Below are 12,873 nucleotides of genomic sequence, written 5' to 3'. Positions count from 1 at the left end.
TGGGGAAGCAGAACATCATATCTGCAAGGGTGGAGAAAAATAACCACTGAAAAATCGGCATATTGTGGAACATAGGTACTCTCCCAGCTTCAAGTATCTTTCACCATTGATTCCTTCAAAGGGTCATCCCTCTTCTATTGGGAGAAACTGCAACAAGGAATTGCCATCATCTCACAAAAACATGTGGTGGAAAATGTCCCTATTCCCCTGAAAGAAATGGAAATGTATTCCTTTTACTTTCTGGTGAAAATGAAAGGACTGAAAAACAAGTATAGACTCATTTTAGACCACAAGAAATCGAACAAGTGATTTTACAAAGAAAAATTCAGAATGTTGGCCCTTCATCAAATTTACCCTTTAATCCATCAGGATGGGCTGTTTATGTTCGAGATACCTATTTTCACATTCCAATAGCCATGAAACATCGAAAATTCTCAAAGTTCACCATTGGAAGAGACCATTAGCAATACAACGTTTTTCCTTTCAGCTTCAAATGTTCATCATGGACTTTCTCCAAATGCTTGGCGGGTGTAGCAGCTGACCACAGACAAATGAAATGTTTCATCTATCCAGACCAAGACAACTGGCTCACCATGGCATCTTCATACCAACAACCAGGCCAACTTTATCATTTGACTTTCATCACTCTCAATCAACTTAGACTGCATGTGAATCACAAAAAATCTATCTCAATACTAGTTCAATCCATGCACTACCTGGGTGTAGTCCTGGACACAGTGCTCACAAAGGTGTTTCCTTCAGAGGAAAGATGATTATCTATCCTTCAGAAATATGGCAAGCTGAAGACAGTAGCCCATCCAACGGCAAGGCAAGTCTCCTCTTCTACGATCAATGGCCTCATACATTTTTTTTGTCCTGAACGCACAACTCTACTTGCGGCCTCTGCAATAGTGCCTAGAAGATCAATGGAATCAACTCTCCGGAAAATGGGGGAAAACTCATCTGGTGGTGCCCCAAAGAGAATCTTCCCAAAGGAATGCATTTCCATCAAGACATCACTACCCAAATAATAGTGATGAGTGCTTTCCTCACAGTTTGGGGTGCTCATATGGGCCATCTTCAGATAGAAGGCATGTAGTCTCAGAAGGAACAGTCATACTGCATCAATCTTCTATAATTGAGAGCAGTAAACGTAGGCCTGAAGGCTTTCCGTCTGTCATTTAGGATGAATTCTGTCCCTGTTCAGACGGACAGTACAACAACCATTCATTATCTGAACAAGCAGGGAGGAATAAGATCCAAACCTCTCTCTCTCTGGAGGTAGAGACAATCTTGAAATAGCCAATATCCAGAGATCTCTGGATTATAGTGATCTATCTGTCGGAAATCAAGAACTCTCAAGTGGACACTCTCAGCAGAGTAATTCAAGAAAATCACAAATGGATTTTAAACTACTTCGTACTTCATCACATCTTTTGTGACTGGGGTTTTCCACAAACAGATCTTTTTGCAGATACAGAAAACAAAAAATGCCCAAGCTTTGCTTTGCGGTTTTACCAACCAGACACCCAAGGGAATTCCCTATGTTCAGGCAAATTTCTTTACCTATCAAGCTGTCTTACTCAAAGGCCAGAATGATTCTTATTGCTCCGGAGTGGCCCCAACAGTGGCGGTTCACAGATCTTCTTAATCTCTCAGAGCGCCCCACAGTGCAGACCGGACCTTCTTCAGAAATTGTGAAGCAAAAATCAAAACTCCAACCTGAAGTCACTGAACTTAGCAGCTTAAATCCTGAACTCATACAAAACGGTCACATGAACCTTCTTCAGGAATACATTGATCTCCTAAGAGAAGACAAAAGACCTCCTACTATTCTTCTTTAAAGTGGAAGGAATTCTGCATCTGGTATGCTCATAAAAATTTCAGTCCTCCCACATGCACGGAAGAGGCTGTTCTTCCATGTCTCCTTCATTTGGCTAAAACAAAATTGTACTTTCCATTCTATGAGAGTTCATCTTCAGCAATCACGGGTTATCTAAAATGTCCTTCACAAATATCCTTTTTCAGAATGCCTGTAGTCAAGGATTTTTGTGAGGGTATTAAGAAAATCTGTCCTCCACTCAGAAGGCCTTATCCTCCTTGGGAATTAAATATTGTCCTTTCTCAATTTTATAGATCCTCTCTTCAAACCAGTTCATAATTCCTGTCGTCAGCATCTATCATGGATGGATTCTTTCTAGATTGCTATAACCTTTGCACGCAGAGTTAGTGAAATACAGATCTTATGCTCCCACAAACCCTACACAGTATTTCATAGTAATGGGTAGTGATGAGAATACACTGTAACTTCCTGTCTAAAGTAGTTTACTTACACTTTTTCAAAATCCCTTTTCTCCTGCTGAAAGACCTTTCAATACTCTCAATGTAAGAAAGGTTTTGAAGTTTTACCAGAGAAAACAAAGCCTTTGAGGAAGTCAAAGCAGCCTTTTATATACTATTGTCCTGTAAGGACAGGCTTTGCTGTTTCAAACAATTCTTGTCTAGATGGATTGTCTCCTTTTTATGTCACCAGAATGCCAACAAAACATTACCTTGGAAACCTAAAACCCATTCTGCCACAGATAAAGCAGCTACTATTGCTTTGCTTAGAAACATTACAATTTCTGAGTTTTGCAAAGCTGCAAACATGGAGACCCGTTCACAGCTTTACAAGACAATACAGGGAGTGCAGAATTATTAGGCAAGTTGTATTTTTGAGGATTAATTTTATTATTGAACAACAACCATGTTCTCAATGAACCCAAAAAACTCATTAATATCAAAGCTGAATATTTTTGGAAGTAGTTTTTAGTTTGTTTTTAGTTTTAGCTATGTTAGGGGGATATCTGTGTGTGCAGGTGACTATTACTGTGCATAATTATTAGGCAACTTAACAAAAAAAAATATATACCCCTTTCAATTATTTATTATTACCAGTGAAACCAATATCACATCTCAACATTCACAAATATACATTTCTGATATTCAAAAACAAAACAAAAACAAATCAGTGACCAATATAGCCACCTTTCTTTGCAAGGACACTCAAAAGCCTGCCATCCATGGATTCTGTCAGTGTTTTGATCTGTTCACCATCAACATTGCGTGCAGCAGCAACCACAGCCTCCCAGACACTGTTCAGAGAGGTGTACTGTTTTCCCTCCTTGTAAATCTCACATTTGATGATGGACCACAGGTTCTCAATGGGGTTCAGATCAGGTGAACAAGGAGGCCATGTCATTAGATTTCCTTCTTTTATACCCTTTCTTGCCAGCCACGCTGTGGAGTACTTGGACGCGTGTGATGGAGCATTGTCCTGCATGAGAATCATGTTTTTCTTGAAGGATGCAGACTTCTTCCTGTACCACTGCTTGAAGAAGGTGTCTTCCAGGAACTGGCAGTAGGACTGGGAGTTGAGCTTGACTCCATCCTCAACCCGAAAAGGCCCCACAAGCTCATCTTTGATGATACCAGCCCAAACCAGTACTCCACCTCCACCTTGCTGGCGTCTGAGTCGGACTGGAGCTCTCTGCCCTTTACCAATCCAGCCACGGGCCCATCCATCTGGCCCATCAAGACTCACTCTCATTTCATCAGTCCATAAAACCTTAGAAAAATCAGTCTTGAGATATTTCTTGGCCCAGTCTTGACGTTTCAGCTTGTGTGTCTTGTTCAGTGGTGGTCGTCTTTCAGCCTTTCTTACCTTGGCCATGTCTCTGAGTATTGCACACCTCGTGCTTTTGGGCACTCCAGTGATGTTGCAGCTCTGAAATATGGCCAAACTGGTGGCAAGTGGCATCGTGGCAGCTGCACGCTTGACTTTTCTCAGTTCATGGGCAGTTATTTTGCGCCTTGGTTTTTCCACACGCTTCTTGCGACCCTGTTGACTATTTTGAATGAAACGCTTGATTGTTCGATGATCACGCTTCAGAAGCTTTGCAATTTTAAGAGTGCTGCATCCCTCTGCAAGATATCTCACTATTTTTGACTTTTCTGAGCCTGTCAAGTCCTTCTTTTGACCCATTTTGCCAAAGGAAAGGAAGTTGCCTAATAATTATGCACACCTGATATAGGGTGTTGATGTCATTAAACCACACCCCTTCTCATTACAGAGATGCACATCACCTAATATGCTTAATTGGTAGTAGGCTTTCGAGCCTATACAGCTTGGAGTAAGACAACATGCATAAAGAGGATGATGTGGTCAAAATACTAATTTGCCTAATAATTCTGCACTCCCTGTATTGTCTTGATTCAGGTATGAGGGCATATACCCAGGTTGGGAAAACCTCTCTTAGAAATCTATTTGCCTAAGTTCAGCTTCTCCCTATTTATCTCTTACCTCAAAGATTTCCTTGGGGGCGAGCTAGCTAATTTATTCAGTGCTTATGATTAGCAGTGGAGATTACCCTGGGAGAGAACTAGGATTACCGGTAAGAAACCATTCCTTATCTCCGTCTATAGTTTTCCAGCACTTTTATTTTTCATGGGCTTCCTCCTCTGAGTTCAAACGCTCTCTTTGTTGTTTACCTTTCATGCAGGTGCTTTAAGAATCTGAAGTATGTGGCGAGGAGGTGGAGTTCTGTGAGCTCTCACCCTTGCTGGAGATCAGGTTCTTTCTAATAAGGTGATCATGCTACTAAAATTACTTTGCTTGCACTGTTTTCGACGCACTTCCTTTGTTACCACCATTTAAAGGCCACAGTGGGACTTCCATCTCTATGACAAGTAATGGTTCAAGCATGTAATTTTATTTTTTTAAAATACCAAAATTTGATAACTGATGCTACAGGTAAGCAACTTGTTTTCATTTTCCTTTTCTAAGATATAAAACTTTAAATGCACAGAATTTTCATGGCATAGATTACCTTAAATTTGATGAGATCGGAACAGATTATCTGTTGTTTATTGCTACAGCCTAGTGAAACATTCTTTTTAATTGGTGATTGCTTGAACATTTCATTGTAGTTTCGTCATGTGAAATACTGCCACATATTAAATAATAGATGTAAGAATAATAAAGCAACAGCTGAATCATTAGAGAAAATCTTGGCACATAGCTTGAAATAAAGTAACTTAAGAAATACATTTATAATGACCCACATTTTATCACCTCTTCAAACTCCCCATCATATCTGGGTTGCAGGGCAACAACAGATAAGGCAGCTAAACTTGAGGCAGCGGTTGAAGTGTACCGCCAAAAACTAGAGGATCTGGGTGACCTTCGCAGGCAGGTGAAATCACTGGAGGATACAAACATGATGTACATGCATAACACAGTCAGCCTAGAAGACGAACTAAAGAAGGCAAACACAGCTCGCGCGCAACTGGAAACATACAAGAGACAGGTAAGGAAGACTGTGTGCCAACTGTCCTTGTATTGGTGTATACGACTTGATTTGCTGAAACAGTAACAGGTAGAACAACCCCCCATAGATACCTTCTCAGAGGTTCCTTATTGCTCATGTGGTGAAGGATCATTTTTGTAATGTGTCATTCTCCATAGGATTGCATATTTTCTGAGATCATTGAGGTGGCTACAGTGACATTAATAGTGGCAAAAAAACAATGTAGGATACCAAATTTATCTTGCTAATGGCAAAACAATTACAATAAGCAAAATACTTTCTCAGACCGGCATTGTTGCAGCTAATCAATTTTGCTAATCATTTTTGCAAAAATAAATTCTAATTATTTTCCTTCCAGACTGTAGGTCTGCCTATCATGCATTTCATGCATCTCAGTAGAGCAGGTCACATGGACTGTAAAGAGGAGCTACTTTTATATTTAAATGTGTTTTATGTTAAGACTATTAGGGGCATATTTATACTCTGTTTGCGCCGGATTTGCGTCGTTTTTTTGACGCAAATCCGACGCAAAACTAACTCCATATTTATACTTTGGCGTTAGACCCGTCTAGCGCCAAAGATCTTGGAGTTTGCGTCATTTTTTAGCGTGGACACCTTCCTTGCGTTAATGATATGCAAGGTAGGCGTTCCCTTCTAAAAAATGACTCCGAGGCATGTGTGACGTATTTACACTCCCGGGCAAAAATGACGCCCGGGAGTGGGCGGGTCAAAAAAAATGACGTCCAGCCGCTTTTGCGTCATTTCTTAACGCCTGGTCAGGGCAGGCGTTAAGGGACCTGTGGGCTCGGAAGGAGCCCAGAGGTGCCCTCCCATGCCCCCAGGGACACCCCCTGCCACCCTTGCCCACCCCATGAGGACGCCCAAGGACGGAGGGACCCATCCCATGGAACTTAAGGTAAGTTCAGGTAAGTATTTTTTTTTTGTGGCATAGGGGGGCCTGATTTGTGCCCCCCTACATGCCACTATGCCCAATGACCACGCCCAGGGGACATAAGTCCCCTGGGCATGGGCATTGGGCAAGGGGGCATGACTCCTGTCTGTGCTAAGACAGGAGTCATTTCAATGGGGGTGGGAGTAAAAAAAAATGGCGCAAATCGGGTTGAGGCCAAAATTTTGCCTCAGCCTGACTTGCCCCATTTTTTGACGCCCAAGCTCCATTTTCCCCTACGCCGGCGCTGCCTGGTGTAAGTCTTTTTTTTTTACACACACCAGTCAGCTCTGCCGGCTAACGTCATTCCATAAATAAGGCGCCCGCATGGCGCTTTGGAATGGCGTTAGCCGGCGTTACATTTTTTGACGCACAACTGCGTTGGCGCAGTTGTGCGCCAAAAAGTATAAATACGGCCCTTATTGCCTTAAAAATGACTAAATATTTAGGATTAATGAAGTAACAGGTTTCAAAGATGCATATATTTATACGTTAGGGCTAAATAGCATTAGATTGCTGATGACTCTTTTTCTTTAATGCAAATAATTCCAAAAGGTAGCGCTTCTCTCTAATAACCATGAGCTGCGGGTGATTGAGGATTTGGAGGGAGTCAACTTGAAGAAGTTCCCGTTAGTGGACTGGAGAATGAATTTGTATTTATGTTTTTTGTACTGTGCAATAAATGTTGCAACCAAACCTTCCTTCTCAGTGGTTATTAGCACACTGTGGTCCAGAGTTAGAAACATCAGTGTCTTCTTATGAAGTGCTTTGTAGGTCAGGACTAGCATTTTTAACTCTAAAGTATGACTACCAAACATTGTTTTCTCTGAGCTGAGATCCAAGTCACAGGGTCACTTGCAGTCTTGTTCAAGAGGCCCTTCCCACATGAAGGCCTATTGCTGTGCAGTGTCTTCTGGTAAGTTGAAGTTAAAAACCTGCTATAAGTGCAAGAGATTCTAAGCAGGATCCCACCCCATTCCCATCTGGTGTGTGGACACTTTGGGGGTCGTTACAACCCTGGCGGACGGTGTTAAAGGTGCGGTAATACCGCAAACAGGCCGGCGGACAAAAAAAGGGAATCATGACCCTGGCAGAAACCGCCAACAAAGACAGCCACTTTAACACACCGCCCGCCACGGCAGTACAGACAAGCAGCGCGGGGGTCACCGCCAACAGACAGGTGGAAGACAATGTACCGCCCATAGTATCACAACCTACCAATTCGCCACCTTTTCCGGGGCGGATTCACTGTGGATAAAAACACGGCGGAAACAGTTACTGCAATGAAAAAACGCTCACCTGAACACATCCCACGAGGAAGGAGGACTCCATGGAGCCCGAATTACAAATCCTACCGGCTCTTGTATTCCTACTCATCTACGAAGAGCAACGCCGGCGAAGACAACGGTGAGTACTGCACCTACGACATAGGGGGAGGGGGAGGCAAAAGTTAGGGGGACACACACGAAACACCCCCACCCCCACCCTCGCATATTACAACACACACACCAATGCATTCACAAAGATCACAGTAACAACCCACAACCCCCCCGGAAGAATGCAAAGACAAAACGAAATCAGTTCAAACATTGTAATGTATCAATATACCTGTCTCGAAAATATACAGATATATTATAAAATCATTCAAAAGTATATACAGTACGAGAAGTAGTGCAGATATGCACATCTCATTGTCCGTGCACCACTAGTCCAAAAATGCATGGGCGAGGCCCACAAAAGATACCTGTCCACAAACGGAGAGAACACTGCTGGGGCATCAGATCGAAATACTACAGGCACCTCAGGGGGAAGGGAAGGGGGGAGCACCTCAGCCGGATGAGTGCAAAGCCAGATCCACGACGGGGCTCCATGCCCATTGATGTATCCTGGGGAGTGCAGAGCCACAGTCTCTCAAGTCTCTACAGTGGGTGGCTTGCCCACTGTACCATCCTGGGGAGTGCAAAGCCACAGTCTCTCAAGTCTCTACAGTGGGTGGGTTGCCCACTGTTACATCCTGGGGAGTGCAAAGCCACAGTCTCTCAAGTCTCTACAGTGGGTGGCTTGCCCACTGTACCATCCTGGGAGTGCAAAGCCACAGTCTCTCAAGTCTCTACAGTGGGTGGCTTGCCCACTGTTACATCCTGGGGAGTGCAAAGCCACAGTTTCGCAAGTAGATAACAGCCTCCACTGGTTCTGGAGGGGGACTAGTGCCCAGACTGGATTAGTCTCCCCGTGAAAGTTCCTATCCCGTCACTGTCCCAGCTGCACATGGGATAACGATGCTTGATGTGGCGGCCTTTTCATTCTTCCCCGGTGCATGCCCTGTTCAGCGGTGCTTTGCCATGACGGTCTCTGGACTGTTCAGCGGTGCTTTGCCATGGCGGTTCTGGACTGTTCAGCGGTGCTTTGCCATGGCGGTCTCTGGACTGTTCAGCGGTGCTTTGCCATGGCGGTTCTGGACTGTTCAGCGGTGCTTTGCCATGGCGGTTCTGGACTGTTCTGCGGTGCTTTGCCATGGCGGTTCTGGACTGTTCAGCAGTGCTTTGCCATGGCGGTTCTGGACTGTTCAGCGGTGCTTTGCCATGGCGGTCTCTGGACTGTTCAGCGGTGCTTTGCCATGGGGGTTCTGGACTGTTCAGCAATGCTTTGCCATGACGGTCTCTGGACTGTTCAGCGGTGCTTTGCCATGGCGTTTCTGGACTGTTCAGCGGTGCTTTGCCATGGCGGTTCTGGAATGTTCAGCGGTGCTTTGCCATGGCGGTCTCTGGACTGTTCAGCGGTGCTTTGCCATGGCGGTTCTGGACTGTTCAGCAGTGCTTTGCCATGGCGGTCTCTGGACTGTTCAGCGGTGCTTGCCCTGTTCAGCGGTGCTTTGCCATGGCGGTTCTGGACTGGGCATTGGTGTGTGGCATGACGGTCTCTGGACTTGGCATTGGTGTGTGGCATGACGTTCTCTGGACTGGGCATTGGTGTGTGGCATGATGTTCCCTCATTGCCCAGCGGGGCTGTGGCAGCCGGGGCCCTCCTGGGCACTGACTCCGGCGGTGGGGGTGGTCTCCTGACCAGTGATGATACTTGGGCCCTCCTGGGCAATGACTCTGGCGGTGGACTCCTGACCAGTGACGATACTTGGGCTCTCCTGGGCACTGACTCCGGCGGTGGCGGTGGTCTCCGGACCAGTGACGATACTTGGGCCCTCCTGGGCAATGACTCTGGCGGTGGTCTCCGGACCAGTGACGATACTTGGGCCCTCCTGGGCAATGACTCTGGCGGTGGTCTCCGGACCAGTGACGACGGTGCTGGCGGTGACGTCCCGACCGCCGGGAAGGATGCCGCCCTTCTCCGCTGTGATGCTCATACCAGGCTGTGCAGACTTCCTCTGGCCCTTCCCCACCTTTGAAGGAGTCACAGCTGACTCTGCAATCCCCCTGGGACCACTGTGAGTTGTTTTGCCTCCAGGAGTCTTCACAGGGTCCCGTCGGCCACTTTCCAATTTCAGAGCCTTTACAGGCGGTGGACTGCCAGTGCCTTGGCTCTGGGTCACACTGCCTGCCCTGGTGGCCGGTGCACTCCACACACCTTGAACAGGCACCACTGGTATTGGAGGCTTTTTGGCTGAGGCGCTACGACAGGACTGATGAATTGGAGGGGGGGTGGGGGCAAAAAGGTCAACTTTACAGAGGGACAGTTTCTGACGAACACTGGTATGGGTAGTTGGAGGGGGTCTGGGAGTGGAGGAAGAGGAGGTGGTTGTAGGAGGTGTCACTTTAGGTGTTTTGGGTGCAGGTGCAGGTACTGGAGGCTGTCGTGAGGTGGATGGATGATGGGTGTGTGGGTGCCCGCGTTTGTGTACTTTGGGAGGGTGTGTCACAGACACACTGGGAGAGGACACAGGGGACGTGTAAATGGGAGTGGAGGTGGTGATTGCAGGTGAGCGGGGTGTGGTGCTGGGTGTACTGTTGCGACTCCTTGTGCCTGTAGATGTAGTGCATGCAGGTGAAAGTGTAGACGAGACTGGGAGGGAGGAGGCAGACGACGACGAGGGGGACACAGTGGAGGCAGTGGATGTTGGTGTGTCTGCATGTGTGTGATGCTTGTGTGTGTGCCTGTGGGTTGTGTGGTGCCTATGTTTGCCTGAGCTTCCCTTGTGTGTTGACGTGTGTGCATGCTGGTCTGTAGGTGTGCTTGGGATGGGCTGGGGTACAGGGGACTGGGTCTGGGTGGAGGAGGTTGGAGGGGGGAGGCTAGACACAGGGACAATGGCTGCCATCAGTGCTGAGGCCAGAGATTGCAGGGTTCGCTGAAGGACAGCCTGACCAGAATGAATGCCCTCCAGGAATGCATTACCGTGTTACCTTTCTACACCCTGGATGGCATTCACAATGGTAGACTGCCCAACAGTGAGTGACCTGAGGAGGTCAATGGCCTCCTCACTGAGGGCAGCAGGGGTGACTGGGGCAGGGCCTGAGGTGCCTGCAGCGAAGGTGATGCCCACCCTCCTGGGTGAGTGGGCATGGGGCAAACGCTGAGGGGCTGCTGGGAGGGCGGTGCTGGTAGTGGAGGTGGCGGCTGTACCAGTAGAGGTGGGGCGCACAGATGGTGCCGCCACCACAAGGGAGCTTCCATTGGCGGACGAGTCCGTGTCGCTGCTTGGTGATCCGGTGGCCGACGTGAAGCTCCCCTCGCCCTCCGTCCCACTGGTGCATTCTGAGTCCGTGGTGTGGCCCTCCATGGCTATGTGAGATGCAGCTCCCTCGTGCCCCGGTGCCACTGTACCTCCGCCTGATGATGCTGATGCACAAAACAACAGGGAGAGCACAAAAAGGGGGGGGGGGACAGAAGAAAGACAGGTTGAGTGCATGGCATACCGCTACCGTTGGCAGACAATACAGACACAGCAGCCCCCTGCACTACGCCGTGCTCCTGGCCTCTGCAGATGCAATTTCTGGGATCTGGCCTACATGGCTATGGTGGACATCTGCACACATGGATGCCACAGGGGCATCTATACCTGTACTTGGCACTCTACTGCGGTGGGGTAGAGTGCCACATGGCCTGCATTACAGAGGGGCCTAGCTTACGGAACTCGCCCTGGCCTAGGTACACCCACAGGCCTCCTCCCCCACCCAGACCCCTCCACTGCGCGCAAAGTCCACAGAATGAGAGAGTACTCACCCCCTTGTGTCTGCTGTGATGCCCTCAAGCGCCCATCCAACTCAGGGTAGGCAACCGCCAGGATCCGGAACATCAGGGGGGTCATGGGGCGACGGGCACCCCTCCCACGTTGGGAGGCCATCCCCAGCTGAGCCTCCGCCGTCTTCTTGCTCCAGCAGCGAATGTCCTCCCATCTTTTCCGGCAGTGGGTGCCCCGTCTCTGGTGGACCCCCAGGGTCCGGACGTCCTTGGCGATGGCACGCCAAATGTCCTTCTTCTGGTGGGCGCTGACCTACATGACATGCACAAGGGAAGAAGCGAAGTCATTACCAACTGCACCGTCGATGTGAGTGGCCCCCCTCCCTACCCTAGCCATGTGGCACATTCATTCACATGCATTCATGTTCCCTGAACTCTGCCCCCTTCCCTCTTACAAGCAGCCCTCTCCACCCAGGCCTAGCCCATACAACGTGCTACCTGTGTACTAACCTGTTGGTCTGGAGGACCGTAGAGTAGCGTGTACTGGGGGAGGACCCCGTCTACCAGTTTCTCCAACTCCTGAGCAGTGAAGGCAGGGGCCCTTTCCCCAGACGCAGCAGCCATCGTCACTTCCAGACCGAGGTCACAGCAGCACTTGCAGTGTAGGTCCTCTCCTGTCGAAGATCAGGTATCTAGTGATTGAACAGATAGAAAATGGCGGTGACGTCCGCGGCGGTGCGTATCATCACCGCCGGCGCACTTGTTCATTGGCTCCTGGGACCCATAGGGTCCAATGTTAACTAATGCAGCATTGCGCCGCGGTCTACGACCGCCTACCGCGACGGTGTGCAACGGCAACGCAGTTACCCCACAATCCCATTGTCCCAGTTTAGAGGTCAGGCAGCCGCCATTTCAGGGGCCCACATGGCTTCATTTACTTCTGCGTCACACATAGCTAGGCCTACACTCAACACACATACAGGAAGGGTTTTGTGTTTGGTGTCGTCTGCTGTGTAACTGTGGGTACATACCTGGAAAAAAATTGACTCGATCGTCGCTGTTGTCCTTCCTAGGCACCGTCAGCTGGGACATGTGAGGAGATGGCGGAATCCTCCGGTGTACCGACCGCTGGTGGACCTGTTGACAATGGAGGAGCGACATTTAATCGTCACCTACAGGTTTGACAGTGCCACTATCCAGGAACTATGTACCCAGTTGGAGCCAGACCTGATATCACCAATCCGCCATCCCACTGGAATACCCCCTGATGTGCAGGTGCTGTCAGTGCTCCATTTCCTTGCAAGTGGGTCTTTTCAGACAACAGTGGCCATGGCATCAGGGATGTCCCAGCCTATGTTTTCAAACGTGCTGTCCAGAGTGTTGTCTGCCCTGCTGAAACACGTAAGGAGATACATCATTTTCCCTGAGTTGTAAGATTTGGCT

General features: G+C 48.2%; 1 protein-coding gene across 1 annotated transcript in view; it reads left to right on the top strand.

The window, feature by feature from the left end:
- Positions 1-12,873, top strand: part of HOOK1 (hook microtubule tethering protein 1) — a 921,358-nt gene that overhangs the window by 532,033 nt on the left and 376,452 nt on the right. Inside the window, exon 11 of the mRNA XM_069232567.1 lies at positions 5,147-5,348. Within this exon, the coding sequence (XP_069088668.1) occupies positions 5,147-5,348 (202 nt within the window). The remainder of the gene's footprint in view (positions 1-5,146; positions 5,349-12,873) is intronic.

The sequence above is a fragment of the Pleurodeles waltl genome, chromosome 4_2 (assembly GCF_031143425.1).
Source record: "Pleurodeles waltl isolate 20211129_DDA chromosome 4_2, aPleWal1.hap1.20221129, whole genome shotgun sequence".
Classification (NCBI taxonomy): Eukaryota; Metazoa; Chordata; class Amphibia; order Caudata; family Salamandridae; genus Pleurodeles; species Pleurodeles waltl.
Note: the sequence above shows the minus strand (reverse complement) of the source record. Positions and strands in the feature narration are given on the sequence as shown.